At 55.3% G+C, this 18,339-nt stretch overlaps 1 protein-coding gene across 2 annotated transcripts in view; it reads right to left on the bottom strand.

The window, feature by feature from the left end:
• SLC12A3 (solute carrier family 12 member 3) overlaps positions 1–17,924 on the bottom strand; it is a 37,560-nt gene extending 19,636 nt beyond the window's left edge. The window contains exons 1-20 of one of the 2 annotated variants that reach the window (XM_081032291.1): positions 17,615–17,924; positions 17,042–17,185; positions 15,653–15,728; positions 14,853–14,948; positions 14,380–14,519; positions 13,875–13,985; positions 12,822–12,933; positions 12,486–12,616; positions 10,819–10,903; positions 10,140–10,294; positions 9,752–9,859; positions 9,206–9,329; positions 7,346–7,447; positions 6,304–6,459; positions 5,509–5,608; positions 4,310–4,421; positions 3,960–4,100; positions 2,819–2,925; positions 1,292–1,374; positions 94–171 (exon numbers count right to left, since the gene is read on the bottom strand). In XM_081032291.1, coding sequence (XP_080888417.1) covers positions 94–171; positions 1,292–1,374; positions 2,819–2,925; positions 3,960–4,100; positions 4,310–4,421; positions 5,509–5,608; positions 6,304–6,459; positions 7,346–7,447; positions 9,206–9,329; positions 9,752–9,859; positions 10,140–10,294; positions 10,819–10,903; positions 12,486–12,616; positions 12,822–12,933; positions 13,875–13,985; positions 14,380–14,519; positions 14,853–14,948; positions 15,653–15,728; positions 17,042–17,185; positions 17,615–17,887 — 2,434 coding nt within the window. In that variant the 5' untranslated portion in view covers positions 17,888–17,924. Of the gene's footprint in view, positions 1–93; positions 172–1,291; positions 1,375–2,818; positions 2,926–3,959; positions 4,101–4,309; positions 4,422–5,508; positions 5,609–6,303; positions 6,460–7,345; positions 7,448–9,205; positions 9,330–9,751; positions 9,860–10,139; positions 10,295–10,818; positions 10,904–12,485; positions 12,617–12,821; positions 12,934–13,874; positions 13,986–14,379; positions 14,520–14,852; positions 14,949–15,652; positions 15,729–17,041; positions 17,189–17,614 lie in introns of both variants that reach the window. The other variant, XM_081032290.1, reaches the window with a different exon arrangement.
• Positions 17,925–18,339: the final 415 nt, after the last annotated feature.

Raw genomic sequence — 18,339 nt, 5'->3', positions numbered from 1 at the left:
CCCCAGGGGCCCCAGGCGCCTTCTGCCCTTAACCAAGTTCCCTCGTGGCCCCCGCTAGCTGCCACACAGGGTGAGAATGGGGCGGTGACTGACGTGTGCCCGAGATGGAGGGCCTGGACCTGCTGGCGCTGGCGTCCTTGCTGTCCTCCGCCGGGTCAAACACAGGGTTAACTGCAAGGGAGGGGCAGCTGGGTTCCAGTCTGGCCTCACCTGGGCACTTCCAGTTCCTCCTCTTCCGGGCTTTCCCTCCCATAGGAGGAAGGAAGTCCCAGCACCTCACCTTCCACCGAGCTGGCCCCGCCTCCCTCTGGACCTGACTCTTCCCGCTCAGCCCCACCAAGCTTCCTTCTGCTCCTTACACAGGGCACCCTTGGTCACCTCAGTCCTCGGTGGTGGGTGCTCCCCGAGCCACAAGCAACTTTCCCGAGCACCCCCTTCTCAGCAAAAGTCCCCACCCTCAGAGAGACCTTCCTGACCTGTGCCCTGTGTCAGTGTCACTGTCTGAAGTGACTCACAGGTCCACTGTTTCCCAACAGAACATCAGCTCCCTGGGAGCAGACTCAGTTTCTTCCCTGCCGTAGCCCCAGGGCCTAGACCTGCCTGGTTGCTGCTCTGTAAGTACTGCCTGCGTGAATAGTCACTGAACTGCTCTGTGCCAGGCATGCCCTTGGCACTCAGTGACTGATGAGCAAGACCTGGGCCCTGCCTGCAAGACACACGGCGTCCACACCTTACAGTTCTCGGGCAACCCCATTTGTTTTCATACATGCTGTTCCTTTCACACCTCTAAATATTACTAATTCAGAGTCTGCATGTTCATTTGTGACTTTAAATGTTAAATCTATCCGTACTTGGTGCTCCAGCAATGGTCTTGGAGACCAAAACAACCAGTTTTCATGGCCTTTATATGTATTTTCACATTCCAGTGTCTTTATGTGGGCATTCTCCTCTCTCCTCTTTTCCTTTTCCCTCTCTATTAGAACTTCCTTACCCCCTCTGGTTACAAAACCACTGATCGTGATTCAGGGAGCTCTGAGTTCCGGTTCTGCCGCCAGCTGGAAGCATGACCTTCACCCGATCACTTCCCCTTTCTGGGCCTCAGTTTCTCCATTTGGAAACCTGATGAGCTCTAAGGAGCCATCAAAAGCTGACTTTCTAGGAGTCTGCGACCTTCCTCACTCATTTCCCCCTCTCTTCCCTCCATCACTGGAAAAAAGTTGGGTTCTGGAACTTTCTAGGATCCTGTTCTGGTTTTTGACAGGAGTGCTGAGCACATGGGGTGTGTACTTACTGTGCGCCTGCATCACCTCCGAAATGTTGAGCCCTTCCCGCATCCTCATGACACACACACCGTAGTTGAAATCAAAAGCATCACTGGAAAGAGAGGAAGTGGAGTGAGGCTCCTCTCAGCCCCAGCCCCCAGGAGAACAGATATCTGAGCTGTGCCTGCCTCTCCCACCCCCTTTCTCCTCTCGGGGCCTCAGGCCCCACCTGTGAAAAGTGCAGGCAGAACTGGAGAGTCCCCAGAGCTTCTAGCTCTGCGGTCCGAGGCACTGTGTGTCCTGTGGACCCTGTACTCAGGGGGAAACTGAGTCAGGCTGGTCTTTGAGCCAGGCCCTGTCCTCCTGATACATTTGGATAATCCTCACAACTCTTCCAACAGAGGTGGGGATGGGGATAATTATCCCCATTTTATAGACACAAAAGCTGAATTTGGGGAAGTGGTTTGCCCATGATCACACGCTAAGTGGCCAGCTGGGATTAGAATTAAAAAGCTGAGACTATAAATCCTGCCCGAGGGCAGGCACGCACACAGGAACAGCCTCGCTCAAGAAGGCAGCAGTAGGTTGTCTCTATGGAATGTCTAGAAGATTCCTGCTGCCGAAGTGTATTTACTGCCCGGTTGACACCGTGCCCGAGCGCCCCCCATTAGGGCTGATCTAACAGGCTAAGCATTGTCCTTCCTGGACTTCTTTAGTTACACATCTCTGGGACAGGGACCTTTTAGGCCCTGTCATGTGGGAGGCTTGGAATGTTGGAGCTGGGGGAGAGGACAGCAGGTGTCCCATCACCTCCTTTGTTAGAGGCAGCTGAGAGGCACTGCTCAGAGCCATACAACAGCAGACCTGGAAGCAAGTCCGAGGTCCCTGACACTCAGCCACATGTCCTTTAGATGCCACTGCACACTTCTTCTCAGTACCACATCAATGCAGAAAAGCAACTGAGAGAAGCACTTTCTGGAACTTGCACATTAAGAGCTGAAGGAGAAAGAGTTTGAAGTTAACCCTGAAAGCCCCAGGGAGTTTATCTCCTTGTCACATTCCCCACGTTTATCGCCTCTTCAGGGGCCTGGATCCACTTCTCACTTAGTCGTAGCTCTCAGCTCTCAAGCTGGCTATCTGCAGATCTTCTGCAGCCCACAAAAGAGCACAAGGTTTTCACCTAAGAACGCATATTTTCAACTTCTCTGAAAAACTAGATCTGGCAACACTGGGCCCACATTTCTGTCTGGGCACAACTGGCCAGAGCCAAGTAACAGCCGCTCTCTCCAGTTTGCCACAGTCCCCACTGCTCCCTATCGTCCCACACCTGGGCCACTTTGCTCTTTGTTACCTGCCTGATCCCTGCCGATCTTCATGTCCATGACCCATAGGTCAGGGTGGGGAGCCCCCAGTCTGTCTGTTTCTTCTTCAACTTTGAACCAGTGACTCAGTTTCTTATGGCGTCACTGCTTCCCCTTCACTTCCCAAGGCCCAGGAAACCCCACAAGCCCACATGGACAGAGCCCAGGCCCTGCCTCCCCCGTGCCCTCACTCACTGCAGAATGCTGATGTACTCCTCCACCGTGGCCGGGTGGGCCGACTGCCAGTTCTTCTTGAACCCGACCACCAGAATGTTGGGCTTCATTCTCCCGAGACCTGCGGCCTGCCGGGGAGGTGGGGGTTGAGGGATCAGGTCTCACACCCCATCGGGGCCCTGTTCTGTGCCTGGGGTGGGGCTCTCTGTCAGCCCCAGCTGCCCTCTCCCACATGTGGTGAGGGCCCAGGAAATACATGCCCCAGCTTAGGGTCCTGTCTGTCTGGACACACGCATGAGGAAGGTGAAGCTACAGCCATAGTCACACCCTGTGGCCTCTCCAAGCCTGGGCCAACGACTGGACTGTCCCATTAGTTCTGGATTGTCCCAGCTCCTGCTTCTCTCGTGAGTTATTTCTCATAACAAGGGACTTGAATTTGGATGTCAAGCTGGGAGTATTCCTGGGTCATCTGATCCACACATCTTTGATAATTCTCTCTTTGTTTAATGTTTTAAATTTTAAAAAATATTTTGAAGTGAAAGTCACATAACAGAATTAGCCATTTTAAAATGTATAATTCAGTGGCATTCAGTACATTCACATGCGTTTTAACCATCACCTCTATTGACTCCCAAAATATTTTTATAACCCCAAAAGGAGACCCTGTATACCCTTCTTTTTTTAAGTTTTGAGAAATATTTCGAGCTATTAAAAAGGATTCCCGTATGTTGACTCAGAATTAACCATTGTTATCTTATCCATGCATCCCATTTTACAGATGAAAAAACTGAGCAGCAAAATGAATTGCCTGGTGGAATGTTCTACAACTTGACCTGAGTTGTGATTTCACACCATTGAGTAGCATCTGTGTATATAAACATTTATCAAACTATATGCTTAATTTTTTCACTTTGCTCTTTATAAATTATATCTTTAAAAAAACAAACAAGGTATGCCTAAGGTCACACAGCCCCCACAGGCCTCCAACTCCGTTTCCCCAGGTCCTAGGAGCTCCAAGAAAGTGCCCTGAAGCAGCATATCTGGGGAGGTGAAAAAGGTGGGACTCCTGTTGCAGCAAAAAAGGGCTTCAACTCGCCCCTCAGGATGTCCTGCCTTCCAGGTCATCACACCAAGTAATAAGGCCCGTGGCGAGGCCCCCAACCTGCATCAGAATCTGAACCCCACTGCGGAGGTCCTCGGCAATGACGTCCGAGTAGAAGGCTTTAATCTTCCTCTTGTTTAGCCACTTGGTGTGCCCGTTGGCGATGAGCCGGAGCTCAGGCATCCTCTGTTTGCGGGGTCCCTGTGGGTGTGGGGGGGCAGGTGACATCAGGGGCTGCGTATGCCCTCTGGCCTGAGACTCAGCCTCCCTCCTGCCCTAGGCTGCCCCACAGGCTCAGCAATACCTGGTTTCCTTTACGGAGTAAGGGGAGGGAAAGGGTGGGGGGATGTCCTCGAACCCCAAGGTTTCTGCAGGAGGACAGCCCTGCCCCACCTCCAGGGGCCACTTACGATGAGCACGTGGCCACAGATCATCAGGCTGAGGTTCCTGGTGAAGGTGCCCACAAAATCTACCAGGGCTGGGCGGAAGTTGGGGGGCCCTGTGAGCACCAGACACTGGGGGCTGAGGAGGGGAAGGAAAAAAAACATGAGCCATCAGGACAGGGCACATGAGGGTCTGGATGCCAACTCAGGTGCCCCACAATTTCCATACCTCCCGGGTCTCCCTTGCTAGACAGGTGAACCACTGTGTGGCCTCCAGCCTTTGGGCCTCGTCTTCCCATCCGTGACTCAAGGGAGACTTTTGGGGCCTTTCCAGCTCCTGTGGTGGCCACCACACTGGGTCTCCCTTGTCCTTTTGCTCAGGCCACCAAACGCTCCATTTGGGCAAACCACCCTTCTCGCTACTCCACCTAGGGTCCCTGCCCTGCCCGGCCCGGCATGGTGCTGGGAAGAACAAAGATAGGTAGTGGGACGCCCACCATTTACGAGCTCACTGTGTCACCTGGGTGGGTGACTCAGCGTGTGGGTCAAGAGGTAGCCGAGGATTGTGGTCAAGGGCCACTACCAGGCTCAGTTAGAGCCAGACAAAATTGGCCACTTCCAGCTGTGTGACGTGGGGTCAGTTACTTAACCTCTCTGTGCCTCAGTGTTCCTATCTGTAAATGGGGTTAGTAATTTCATACACCTCCAAGGGTTGTGGTGGGACAGTGTAAGGCATTGCGCGCTGTAATTCAACATGGATAGACACCGCTGATGATTAGCATTACGATCTGGGGGGAAGTGGGTCATGGGCATACAGTTCTCCTCACTAAGGGGGAATCAGCTTTGATGAGTGGCCAGGAAAGGCTCGTCACAGTCAACGTCATGAATCGTCGTAATGGGAATTACAACACCAGATCACCGCGATGGAGCCCTTTGCGTTTCGAAGAGCATATTCTGCTGTGAAAACTGAGGTACAGAGTGGTCATTCGACTTGCTTGGTCCCCTTGGGGTGATGTGAACCCTGGTTCCCTGACAACAAGGTGGTTCTCTCTCTGAGTTGTGGGGAGGGGTGTGTGACCAGCCTGGGCCTGCCCGTGTCAGGTGACAGGTCTGAGCCTGGAGCCCAGTAGAAGGCTTTGATCTTCCTCTTGTTTAGCCTTGTTTAGCCCCCCAGAACAGGGCCGTGGAGGCCCGAGGTCCCAGGCGGGCCCAGAAGCTGAGCTTACCGGTAGTTCTTGATGTGGTCCTCGACTTCGTTGAGGCCCACCGAGTAGTTCAGGGCCAGGTTGTAGGAGCCGGCCTGTACGGAGGAGCCCCAGTTCACCTCTGGGGGGTGTGGAGCGCAACATTAGCAATCATGGCGGGGAAGCAGACGTGCAGAGGGGAGGGATGTCGGCCTTCCTTAGGAACCGAGCACCCACGGGCGCAGGGCCACCTGGCAGGCGAACAGCCTGTTCATCTGTTCCTGACATACCATGTGGCTCAGATTTAACGGTGATACATCAAGGTATTCAACTGGACAGAAAACTTCTCTTCCCTTGACAAACAGACCTTCACGATGACCTAGAAGGCCGGGTTCGAATGTCGAATTCTAGGCTTCCCGGGAGTTCTACAGTCCCCAGGTCACTGTCACCCAGCATCCTTGCCTGCGTGCAGGTAGACCCCCTGTCCCTGTGTCCATGCCCGGTCCACCTGCCCTTCAGTCGCCAACCCTTGACCACAGCTCAGGTCTAGCTGTGCGCACCAGGAGCTGGCCACTCTCAGGAGGTTAGACCTGGGCAGGCAATTCCTCATGGATGCCAGGGGCTACTCTAGAAGTAGAGATGGGGGCTCTGAGCGGGTACATTCCCACAGACTCCTTTTCCCACAGGGAGGGACAAGGCTGGAGGGCCAGAGTGGGGCCCTTGAGAGCAGAGCCTGATGCAGGCTCTTTAGCTGGGCTGCAGGGCCGGACGGCCTGCTTGGTGGGCTAAGGGGGAGAAGGGGGCGCCTGAGCCCCTCAGCAACTTGAAACTGCACACCTGGCTTCTTGTAGATCACGTAGAGCAGGAGGAAGAGGACCACACCAATGGCGATGAGCGCTGCCCACCAGGTGAGAAGAAACATGATGACCACAGAGATGACCGCCCCAAACAGTGCTGCCCACTTGCTGTAGTATCGGAACGAGGGTCTCCACCCTGGGTGGGGACACAGGTCAGGGGCACATTCAGCACTCAGGTGCTTCCTTTTGGGCCAGTGCTGCTGGGCAGGGCCTTGGGTCAATGCTAGCCGTGTCCACCCACCCCTTCTGCCTCCTGGGGCTGGGTCTGCAGGCTCCGGGAGGACCACATGCCGGCCGTGGCTGGCATTCTGCCATGTTGACAGGCTACACCAAGGAGGGGGCATCCAGCGCCAGCCAAATATGGCTGCAAGACATCCAGCGTCAGCAATAGCACGGGCTCGCACGGCTGGTGCAGAACCAAGGGGGTAAAATGGAGGGGGAAGATGGGATTCTGCCTGCAGGCCACACGGGGGCCTCCACGAATGACAGCTGCTCCTTGGCACAGCTCTGGGGCGCCACAGTCCCTGGTCCATGGAAAAGGCAGTCTGGCGACCCGCCCATTGGCAATTTGGGGCTAATTAGAAAAAGTCTTCCTCAACACTCTTTACTGCCATTAGCCAGAAATTTTTCATAATAAACATGCAAATCTTTAATATCTGTGAGTAGCACCCCCTAGAGTTGTGCAATGGGCAACTTGCAACAACCCTGTCTGGGACGTTGGCCAATTCTCTTCTTTCTCTTAGGAGTCAGACTCCTGACTCCTGTAACATAAGTGGAGGAAGAAGGCACAGAAAAATCTCTGCACACTCTAAGCAGTACATGAATCCATGTACAGTGTACATTGTAAGTGCTTGATAATGGATAGCTATTATTATTGTTGTTATCATTGGAATGATGCCTTTAATTGATTTTGATGTGAGAGGTGACTTTGGTTTGCCCACCTGCCTCTATGCCTTCCACTCCCCATCTTCATATCCCAGTTCTGGGTGCCACCTCCCACGGAGGGGTGAGGCGTTGCTTACCGGGCGAGTTGGTGATGGAGGCGTGGAAGCAGCTGAAGTTGATGAGGGCGTAGGAGCACAGGAAGAAGTTGGAAATGATGGGGGCAATGGTATTGAGCTCAGCTTCAGGGACCCAGGGAGAAAGAGGACAGTATGTTAGGCAACTTTGCCAAGAAGCCGCCTGGCACCCTCACTCATAGGGTGGGGGACCCCAGACAGGCCACCGAGGCTCAATGGGTCTCAACCTTCTCATCTATGAAATGGGTCCATCATTTTGTGAAGCTGAAAGGGCCGATGTTTTGTAAACTATAAACTGCAGCTTTTAAAAAGACAGAGAGCAGTGCGAGAGTAGACCCCATCAGGCGATGGCATAACCAAGGACAGTGGCTATCACAGTTTTTTGTGACCACAAATTATAGTAAGAAATACATTTTACAATGTGACCCAGGACACATGTTTTTATCTGAAACCCTGAGACCATATCACGGTTCCACCCGGAGTGGAAACCCACTCAAGAACTGGCTCGTTCTCTTCCCTGTCTCACTGTGCACCTCCCCTGCCACTTCCCTGCCACCCCCAGACACACTTTTGCATGTGAGTCCTTGTTTCAGTGCCTGCTTCTGGGGGACCCCAAAATAAGACAAGCACCTCTTCTCTGTACATGATTCCACATGATAGACACAAGAACCCTGCCCCAGAGCTTCATGGTCCTCAGTCTGAAGTCCAGTCAGAACCCCCTGGATAAAGGGACATCAAATCCGAGACGGTGGATTGCAAGGTGAGCGGGAAACAGAGATGGTCGAGGACACCGGGCCTGACTAGACGTTTCCATCTCCTGGGTGTGGCCCTGCCACCTCCCTATCTGGTTCAGGATCCAGGAGCGTCCAGTGTCTGGAAAGTTATCCCTGAGTGGAAGTGACTAGATTGCTAGGGTGAGTCTCATGGGTTGGTGACACCAGCCCGAGTGGCAGGGACTTGGCTGTGACAGGACCACAGAACCACTAGTAGCCGACCCTGTTCTACCCCTGCACAGGGAGCAGGGCCAGGGGGTCATCATGCCATGGCATGGCCACTGCCCTTGCTTGGAGGGGCCACCTCTCTCCTAGTGAGTTCTGCCTCGTTGGCTAAGCAAGCAGAAAGCAGCGGGGAGTATGCACATGTGAGTGTGTGCATATATGAACGCATACATGTGTGCACATGTGTGTGCGTGTATACCGCAGGTTCTTCCTGCCCATCTGGGGCACACCTCTTATTTACTGCTCCCATTTTGTAGATGAGGAAACTGAGGCTCATGGAGGTGAAGTGATTTGTCCAAGGTCACACAGCTGGCATATGGCAAAGCCAGGGTAGAAGGTCATCTAACTAACTGATTAGTTGGGATCTTTCTCCTAGGGCATCCCCTACCTTGAAGACCAAGGGATCTATCAGCCCAAAGTGTAAGAAATGAGGTTTATCTAGTTTAAACACCTACAGAGAGCTTGATCCAGCTGTTTGCATCAGTTCCCAAGGAGGGACCAGTTAGCTTGTCCCATGCTCCAAAGGTGTCCTGGGGGCTAATTCAGACCTGGGAGGGAAGGGGTCCCAGCAGCCAGGACATGGGAACACAGAACCAAGGGAAGCAGGTGGGGTTCCTCCTAACAAAATAGGATTGTGCACCTGCCTGGCATGGTATGGGAGCCACCCCGTCTGGAGCTGGGGGCAGGGAGAGGGACCACGTGACCTCCCAAGTTTTCCAGCTAGGGCCTCAAGCATTCAAGAGTTATTCGCCAAGTGCCTACTCCCTGCCAGGCTTGGCTGGGTACTGGGCATGGAGGTGAGCAGAAGGGAGAGAAGCCCCGCCCCTGTCCCTCATGGCCCCTCTGTGCCCTGGCAGCCTCTTACCAATGATGATGAATGCCACGGCGATGGCGTAGGCCAGCAGGTAGCCCCGCACCGGCTCCTGGTTCTTGCCATAGCCCTTGCCGAAGAAGCCGATCAGAGGGTACAGCTGGTCCTTGCACAGGCACTGTGGGGGCAGGACACTGCGCTCACCCACTGGCTGGGCCCTGTCCCCTCCCCTGTAGCCACCTGAACACCAGTCTGGGCATGCTCCCTCCCGATCTCCGATCTCCCGCAGGGCACTGCCCCATCTGGGTCCTGGCTTCCGTCTCTGTTGAGTGGGAGGGATCTCCCCGCCCTCCCCATCTCACCAGGAAGACGGTGAAAGGGCAAAATGAGAGGAGTCAATGGTGGAAATGCAGACAGGAGAGGCTGGTGGAAAACGCAAGTGTTCTTCAAGCACCCCACAGAAGGCGGCGGCTTCCTGCAGGAGTTCCCTCATGCCCTCTTGTCCTCCAGCCTAGATGTGCTTGTCATGGGACACCGCCAGCCTTTGTGGCAGTCGCCTGGGCCTCCTCCATACCACCCACTCCCCTTCTGCAGTCTCACCTGGAAGACTTTGGCGGCAGAGACGAGGCAGGCCAGGGCAGAGGAGAGGGTGGCCCCAAAGATGCCGGCCGTGATCAGGGGTGCGAAGCCCGACACCATGCTCATGGTCTGCAGGGACATGGGGTCAGGTCCCGCATGCGGAAGCAATGGGCCTGGAGTCCCCACCCGGGGCACCTCAGTCCCCTCTGAGGCAAGAATGGGGTGCTGACGCCTCCACCTGCATCCTCCCTTGTCACCCAGGAATCCCAGTACCCACCGAGGCAGAGACTGGGCCCATGGGGCCCCGCCTGAGCCAGAAACTCCTTCCCCCCAGTCTGGGTCCCAGCCCCCCAAACCAAGTGTTTCCCAGTCTGTTCCATCCTTGGCTGGCCCCTCCGGGGCTGTGTACCTGGTAGTAATTGATGAGGCCATAGCGGCAGCTGTGTTGCTGGGAGCACTCGGTGAAGTTCCAACCATAGCCGCAGGCCAGCCCTTCGCAGGTGCCCAAACCGGGGGTCACTGTGTCATTCAGGACCCCCGAGGCATCACGAACCACGCAGGAGCCTGAGGAGGAAGGAGGGCATGGGCCCCATGTGAGCAGCTTTCCTCACAAGGTGTTTCCTGGAGCAACAGCACCTGTGAGGATCTCAGTGAGAAGCAAGCGCCAACAGCCTTGGGAAGGTCACTGAACCTCTCTGAGCCCTTGTTTTCTCCTCTGTAGAATGGTGGAAATGACAATGTGTGGATTAAATATGATAAGGCAGGTAAAGCGTTGGGCACCTGGTAAGTCAGTTGCTAGTATCATCATTATTGTTATTATTCCTTTAGTCGGAGCATGATTTGTCCTGTAGGAGTCTCACACCCTTGAACCTATAACCTTAGGTTTGAAGGGCCTGAGGAACCTGGTCTGAGCACCCTCCATCTCCACCACACATTACTCCACCCTCACGAAGATGTTCTAGTCACCACAAATATGCCTCCAAACCTCTACTTCCTGGGTATGCCAAGTCCTTCCAGCCCAGCTCTCCCTGTTAGAGAGCCACACCCCACCCTGTGACCCCCTCCAGTGGTCTGGGCCGGCTATTTACCGATGGTGGCTGAGATGGCCAGGTAGGAGACAGTGGTCCAGAAAATGGCCATGAGTGTTCCCTTGGGAATGGCGACAGCAGGGTCCTGGGGGAGGGAAGGAGAGAGGGAGGGCATCAGGCAGTCTCTGGGCCTCCTTCTAGGCTTCCCCAAGGGTAATGTTTGTAAAGAAAGAGGCACTGTACTAGCCACAAGGTAAAAATGACCATGGCCTTGACAACCAGTCCTTAGTATGTCCTTTGTGCTGGGCACTGTTCTAAGCACTTTACTTAAATCAGCACGTTGGATTCTTACTCCCTTCCCTGCCATGCGGGGACTGTTAGCCCCATTTTACAGTTGGGGAAGCTGAGGACAGAGAGGTTTTAAGGGACCTGCATGAAGTCTCTGTGAACAGGAGCTGCTCTTCTGTGGAGGACATGCTGTCCCACGAATGGGCAGAGGGTGGATCCAGGAGGGAAGGACTCCTTTAGGGCTTGACGGCATTTAGGACAGAGCAAGGGTACCCTCCTCATCCAGCTCCGAGACAGCTGTCTGGCCTTTACGCCTGAACAGTGGGCCAGTTGTAACCTAAGAAGCTTGATGAAGCATCTAGATAAATCCCCAGGCTACATCTATGTCTGAGCACTAGCCTGATCTCAGCAGGGGCCTCAGGGCAGGTGGACCAAGCCTCTGCTGGCCGCTCCCCAGAAAAGGGAGAGGGGCAGGGGAAACACGGCTGCTCTCCAATCTCCAGGCTCCACTGTGCCCCATCCGGGCTCACCCAGTTAGAGCCGGGCTGGAGTTCAAGACTGTCTCCACTGCACAATTGTTAATTCATTTAAGAAAATGCTTCAAGCAGCACTTTCCGAGTGGACTAAAGAGGGAGGAGGGTAAGGGTTTCCAGCACTGAGCCAGGCTCCTCGCCATCCAACCCACGTGCGCACAATCTCCTTTGAGCCCCCTGCCAGCAAGGGCCCCACCAGCTTTCTCGTTTTCCAAAGCCCAGCTCCAGCCCCTCCTCTGCCCAGAGGTTCTGCTGGAGCCTCTGCTGACATCTGTCTCTCCTCCCCCACTTTACAGCACTTTGGACATCTGCTCTCACACTTCCCATTTACTATAGTTTACCACCAGTCACTCAACAAACATGTACAGCGCACGTGGGACTGTACATGGGAAAAGGGAACACAGAGGAAGGCCTCAGTTATCCAGATGCAGGGGGACAGAGACGTAAGTGGGCCGACACATTATGCTAGGGAACCGTGATTGACAGAAAGACTGGGAGACATATAAACATTGAGGTGTTATTTGAAAGAGGAACAGAACTTTGTGAGGTGAAGAAATAAGGGGCGGGGGTCCCGGACAGCAGTGGCGAAGGCACGGAGGAGGGGGCACAGGTAGCACCGTGAACTCTTCGGGCAGGGATCTGGGAGCGGCAGCCCTGGGCTGGGGTCTCGCATGCCGGGCCACGTAGCCTGCCTGCAGCAAGGTGGTGGAGGGTCCTCTAAGGCCTAGAGTGCAGCTGCTGCCCACCAACAACCACAGAACTGAGTCGAGCGAGTGGCAGTGGCTTGGATTGAGTTGAGTTGGACAGGACTGGATTTTAGAAGCTCTGGCCCCATGGCCTCAGTGCCCAGGGGGAGATCCTGGTAGGACAGGGCCGGGGAACAGGAGGGAGGAGCGCGCCGCTTACCTTGAGGTCCCCGGAGATGTTGGCCCCTGCCAGGATGCCCGTGGCTGAGGGAAAGAAGATGGAGAACATCCCGAAGAAGCTGCCATCCGCGCCCCGCCAGGCGGGCACCAAGTTCTGGACAAAAATGTCCCCTGGAAAACCAAGGCCTGAGTCAGGGCTTCCTGGAAGGCTTGGTCCTTTCACTGGGCCCAGCCAGGCAGGCAGGGGGCACTGCTGCCAGCTCCTGGCCATGGAGTCGGGGGGTCCATCCTTGCAGTACCCACAGAATGGGCCAGATGGGTGGGTAGACTGTCCCTGTCCTCAAAGCCACGGGCAGGGACCCCAACCTGTACATACCCCGGTAGCTGAAGAAACCTTTGGAGGCCTTGTCCTCAGATGGGGGGATCAGTGTCCCCACCAAATAGTTGGCAAAAGAGACCATGATAACCAGGAAGAACAGCACTTGGGCCTATGGGCAAAGGAGCTCGATGTCAGACGGTCTGGCCCCACCTGCTCAGGGGACCTCAGCAGGGAAGAACCTGCCCACGGTCCCTCGCTCTCTCATTCATCGCCCACCACGCTGCAGGCTCTCTCCCAGGACGTGACGATATCGCAAAGCTCTTATCTTGTGGATAAACAAGGAACATGAATCTAGAGTAAGAACAGGGGTGTGATGGGACTGGGTTGGGGGCTACTTTAGCAGGGTGGCCTGGGAACGTGTCTTCAGGGACCGAAAGGAGGAGGACGACTGGGGCAGAAGCACTCAAGGAGCAGCGAGGAGGTCGGCATAGTCGGTGGGGGTCAGAGCGAGGGGGAGAGAGGAGCGGCGGTGGGGGCCAGATCTGGCCAGGTCCGCCAACCGCAGCCCAACATCTCTCTGTCCCCCATTTCATAGTGCCAACCCTCTGATTGTTGGCTGGAAAGGGTTCAAATGAAGGCCATGCTCCCCCAGCGCCCCTGCAGCTAGGTGTGGCCATGGGACCAGTTCCAGCCGATGGAATGGGAGCAGAGGGATATGTGCAACTTCCAGGCTGTACTGGAAAAAGAAAAGGAAGGGGGAAGTCTCTCCTTTCCACCTCTTTCGTTTTCCTGCTGACTGGAGCCTGGACATGGCGGTGGTGGCCATCATGGGCCAGGTGGATGAGAGCCGCCCCTAGGGATGGAGAGGCCACAGGATGGAAAGGGTCTGGGTGCCTGAGCCCTGGGAGCCAGGGACACCTGGGCTGTTAGATGAGAGAGACACGAATGACTCTAGTTTAAGGCCCCTTCCTTAGAGTCTCTTTGTCACAGCAGCAGAACGTAAAGCCTAATCCACAGAAGAGGAGGAGATCAGTCCCGGGACCAGGTCTAGCAACTCCCGCTTCTCCCCCGGCCCACAACCACAGCCTCTCTCCAACAGTGTCTCCTCACCTTGGACTCCCATTCCATGCCAGCCAGGGAAATGGCCAGCAGCACGGTGACAGTGACCACGCCAATGATGCGGATGTCATTAGTGGGGTCCACGATGGGGGTGCCGTACTCCTAGGGGAGGGGAACAGGCCAGGCTGTGTGCTGCCCTCTGAACAAACCCCCACCCCACCAGACTCCTCAACCTGGTTTCACCTCACAGGTGAATCTGGATGCCCCCTCACAGGAAAATACAAACTCAAATACCTCTGTCAACAGACCCCCCAAAGCAGCTGCTGCAGGGGCCTGGACAATTTGGCCCTAAAGGCAACATGCACCCCTGAAAGGGACTTCTGAGGATGGCCTTTCTTTGATGAGAGCATCATGGCCACCCATGGCGATCAGACTGTGGCCTTGATTTCTGATGGGGTAGTTGGGCAAAGGGGCAGAAAGGCCGGGCACAGGAGGGGTGATGGAGGACGAGGTAGGCTGCGGGCTCCCTCTGCCCAGGGTCCAGCGCCGGCCTCACCTGGAGCAGGTCCCGCACGGTCTCCGCAAAACCCACAGTGTGCATGGCCACACCCACAGCATTGGCAAAAGCAAAAATGAGGCCAATGGAGCCGCCTAGCTCTGGGCCAAGACTCCGGGAGATGAGGAAGTAGGTGCCACCTATTGGGGACAGAGCCAGGAGCCATGAAATCAGAGGAGTCAGCTAGCTGGGATGGACGTGGGGCATGCAGAAGTTGAGGCTGGGAGAGGGTGACCACAAGACCCATGGGGCCCCCAGCCCAGGAGATAAGCCAGGCCATCCAATGGGTGTGCAGAGTGCCCAAAGCCCTCACCTGGAACCAAAGCAGCAGCCTGGGGTGTCCCGCTTTTGGTGGTGGGGGGTGGGGAGCCATTCAGAGACCCATTCTCAGGGTGAAGACTGGGGAGCCTACATGAGCGGGTCCTTGGTGGTGGGGTGGGGAAAGGCAGCAGTAGGGGTGGGGCGGGGCCCACCTGACTTGACCTTGCCGTTGGTGGAGATGGCCGAGATGGACAGGCCCGTGATGGAAGTCACCAACACCGAGAGCAGGATGATGATCCAGGTCAGGACTGTGGGGTGGGTGGGGATGTGATTACCCCAAAACTCAGTCGGGGCCTTTCCCAGGCGAGGAGCCACATAAAGAACCTGAGTCAGCCACCTGAGTCACCATGTGAATTCAGTCACTTCCCTTTTCTGAGCCTCAGTTTTCTCATCTGAAAAAAATGGGTCTCTGGTCCATTCTGAATAGGCAGGGACCTGATGAGCCAACATGTAAAGGATCTTTGGGTATGGATGGGAAGGTACTGTTACCATTCATGAGCACCTCTGGGTGCCAAATCCTGTGCTGTTTACATGTATAATAGAAACCCCACAATAGGTCTGAGAGGTAGGGATAACTCACCCCCATTTTACCAATGAGGAAATCAAGGCTCAGAGAGGTTAAGAAACTTGTCCAAGGTCACGCAGCATGGCACAGAGCTAGCATCTGAACCCTGGTCTGTCCAGATTGTGAGTTCCTAACCCAGGTGCTCTGCAGTAGAAATTGGCTCCAAGAGGTTAAATGACCTACTGAGATCAAACAGAGCCAGGGACAGCCCTCATGCCTACGGACTCCAGGACTCCATGTGGCGTGCTCCTCTGCCTCACCACCCTGACCTCTGTCACTGCAAGGGCCTGTGGTCTCTGCAGCCCAAGTTCAAGACTGAACCTGTGGGGCTTTGGAAGACCAGAACTCGACCATGCCTTCCCCTTTCCCCCCAGGAGCGGCACTCACCAATGCCCGCCTGGGCTGTAATCCAGGGGAGCCGCAGGTAGAGGATCACGCCCCAGATATTGAGCATGCAACGAATCTGGGAGGAGAGGGGGGTCAGAGGCCACCTGAGTGGGCCAGGTACCCCAAGGTACCACAGTCCCTGTCCCTAGTCATGGTATGGCATCAGGAGCTTAGGCTCAGGGGACATCTGGGTCCTTACCCACTTCAGGGGGCTCCCACGTCAGTGGCCCTCTGGTTCTGTGGGGCAAGGAGGAGAGGGAACCTAGAGACCCACCTGCCCCTCCCACATACCTTCCTGCCCTCCCATAGAGGTCTGAGGATGGGCTGTAAGCATTATCACCCCCCCTCCACTCCAAGCCCAGGATTCTATGTCTGGGAGCCCAACATATGGCTTCAGTGGCCAGCCGTTGGCCCAGGGCCTGGCATTTACAGGAAGCTAGCAAATGCCAGCTGAGTCAATGCCCCACATACAGGCAGAAATCAGACCTCAGGTTGCTGTGACTTCAGCTTCCAAATTTAAAGCAAAGCCAGAGGCCTCCGCTGAGGCTAAAATTCCCAATGGAAGGGGTTGGTGTGGTCACTGGCCCCAGCCAAGACTGATGGGGCATATGGGAGATTTCTAAGGCCCTCGGTCTGCTCTGAATGGGCAACGCCAGGCTCTGGCCACCACAGTCCAGGAAGGAGGTCCAGAATCTGAAATGAGCCTCTGGGGTGGGGGGGGGAGAGAGGAGCTCACTGTTCAGATGGAGAAACAGAGGCACAGCTAGCAGGCAGTTGGCAGATTTAAGGTCAGAAACCAGGCCGCCTGCCTCCCAGAGCAGGGCTAACGCTTTCTCCTAGATCCCATGCAATCTCCTCTGTTAAGTCCCATAATGTCTTTGAAAGCCAAGTTCACTCGATTCTTTGCTGTCTGGGAACTTAGTGGCGCTCTGCACTGCAGCAAACCTTCCTTCCCCTTGCCATCATGGAGATTGAGAAAAACAGTTTTTGGATTTGTGTGTTTAGTGCTGCCCCCTGGTGGCGTTTTTGGGAAACAGTTTCTTCTGGTAACTCCAAGGCAGGCGTTAATCCCAGCACTTTACATCTATTAACTTAATGCTTTCATTTCACAGATGAGCAAACTGAGGCACAAAGTCATAGGACGAATGAGTAGCCAAAAAGAGATCTGCCTCAGGACCAGGTCTCAGTCTGGGGAGGGGTAAATGGAGGTCAGGAAGTGCAAAACCAGAGAAAATTTGATGTCACTATACAGACGGGGAAACTGAGACCCCAGCTGGGCCTTGGATCTGCCCTGGCCACTAAGGTCTGAGAGTCAGAGCTGAGCCTGGATGGAGGTCTGTCTCCCCAGCCAACTCCCATCCCCGGACCTCCCATCCACACCCCGCTCACCATCACCCCCTTGACCCAGCCAAAGCGCACGGGCTCCCCAGCGTTCTTCTCACTGCTGATGCCTGCCTCGTCCTCCACCAGCCCATCCGTCATCTCATGGCTGGGCCGGCTGTCAAAGGCCAGGGCGTGCAAGTGGCTGCCTTCCTGCTGGGAGCCCAGAGGCCACAGTTCATAACGATCCAGCTCCCAGCCCTCCACCCTCACAATCCCGCCTTTCAGGCAGCAAACCCAGAAAGCCTCCTCCCTGATGCAGACCTCCCTTAATTTCCTCTCCCCTAGCTCTTTCAGGTGTGTGCAATCTCTGTTCTCATATTTTCACGGCTTGGATGCTCATTACCTCTCTAGGCTGCCCTAGATTGATTGATTGGGTTACCAGTGACTAGACAGTAAGCATTACAACATGTGCCCAGAGTTTTATAGCTCCCATGTCTACATTTCATTTGGGCCTCTCAACGCAGAAGGAAGACACTTATCCCCATGGTACAGATGACAAAGCAGAGGCTCAGAGAAGTTAGGTAACTGGGTCAAGGTCACACAGCAGGGAAGTAGCCAGGCTTCTAAGACAGTGCTTACCTTCAGGAAGGAGTGCAGGTCGGCCAGCGTGGGCCGGACCTTCCGGGGCTCGCCGGGCAGGGCGCTGTTGGCATAGTGCTCATAAGCCGGCACCACATCAATGGTGTTGTAACCAAAGGTTCGCATGTACAAGGTGCTGCCATGGGTCAGGTGGCTGTGGTCATAGGCAGCTGGTGGTGGGGGCTCATCGCCCCCCAGCAGCGTGCTGATGGTGAAACGCCCGCTGCACAGAGTAGGGTCCCCGGGTGTCTCTGATACAGCCAGCTCTGCCATTGTGGTTCTGGGTGTCAGGGGAGGGGGCCCGGGTCGGCGGGGACACGCAGAGTGGCTTTATAGGCTGGGCCTGCAGCAAGGAGGAGGCAGGGAGGTTGGCCCAAACCGCCCACAGCTGGTGAGCAGGGTCCCTGGACAGGGTGGGAGGCAGAGCACGTGCCCACTGCTGTCCTGCCCACCATTTGATCGCTGAGATAGCCGCCCGTCTGGGACCAAGAGGGCTGGCCTGGCTCACAGCCAGACACAGAGTGGAGAAGGGGGGAGCCACGCCTAGTCCCTGGGTCGTGGAGAGGCTCTTCTGAGTCTAGGGGCAGCAGACATCTGCAGCCAGGACGCCAGGAGATAGCAGTCACCAGGGGGACCCTTAGCGACCCTGTAAAGGACCGCAGAGATAGCCTGATGAGGTTCAAAAACCTCTCACTTTATTTTTCATGTATTTAGTATTTTTGAAT

This window comes from Rhinolophus hipposideros, assembly GCF_964194185.1.
Source record: "Rhinolophus hipposideros genome assembly, chromosome: 21".
In the NCBI taxonomy this organism is placed as follows: domain Eukaryota; kingdom Metazoa; phylum Chordata; class Mammalia; order Chiroptera; family Rhinolophidae; genus Rhinolophus; species Rhinolophus hipposideros.
The sequence above is the reverse complement of the archived record's forward strand: the minus strand, read 5'-3'. Positions and strand labels throughout refer to the sequence as shown.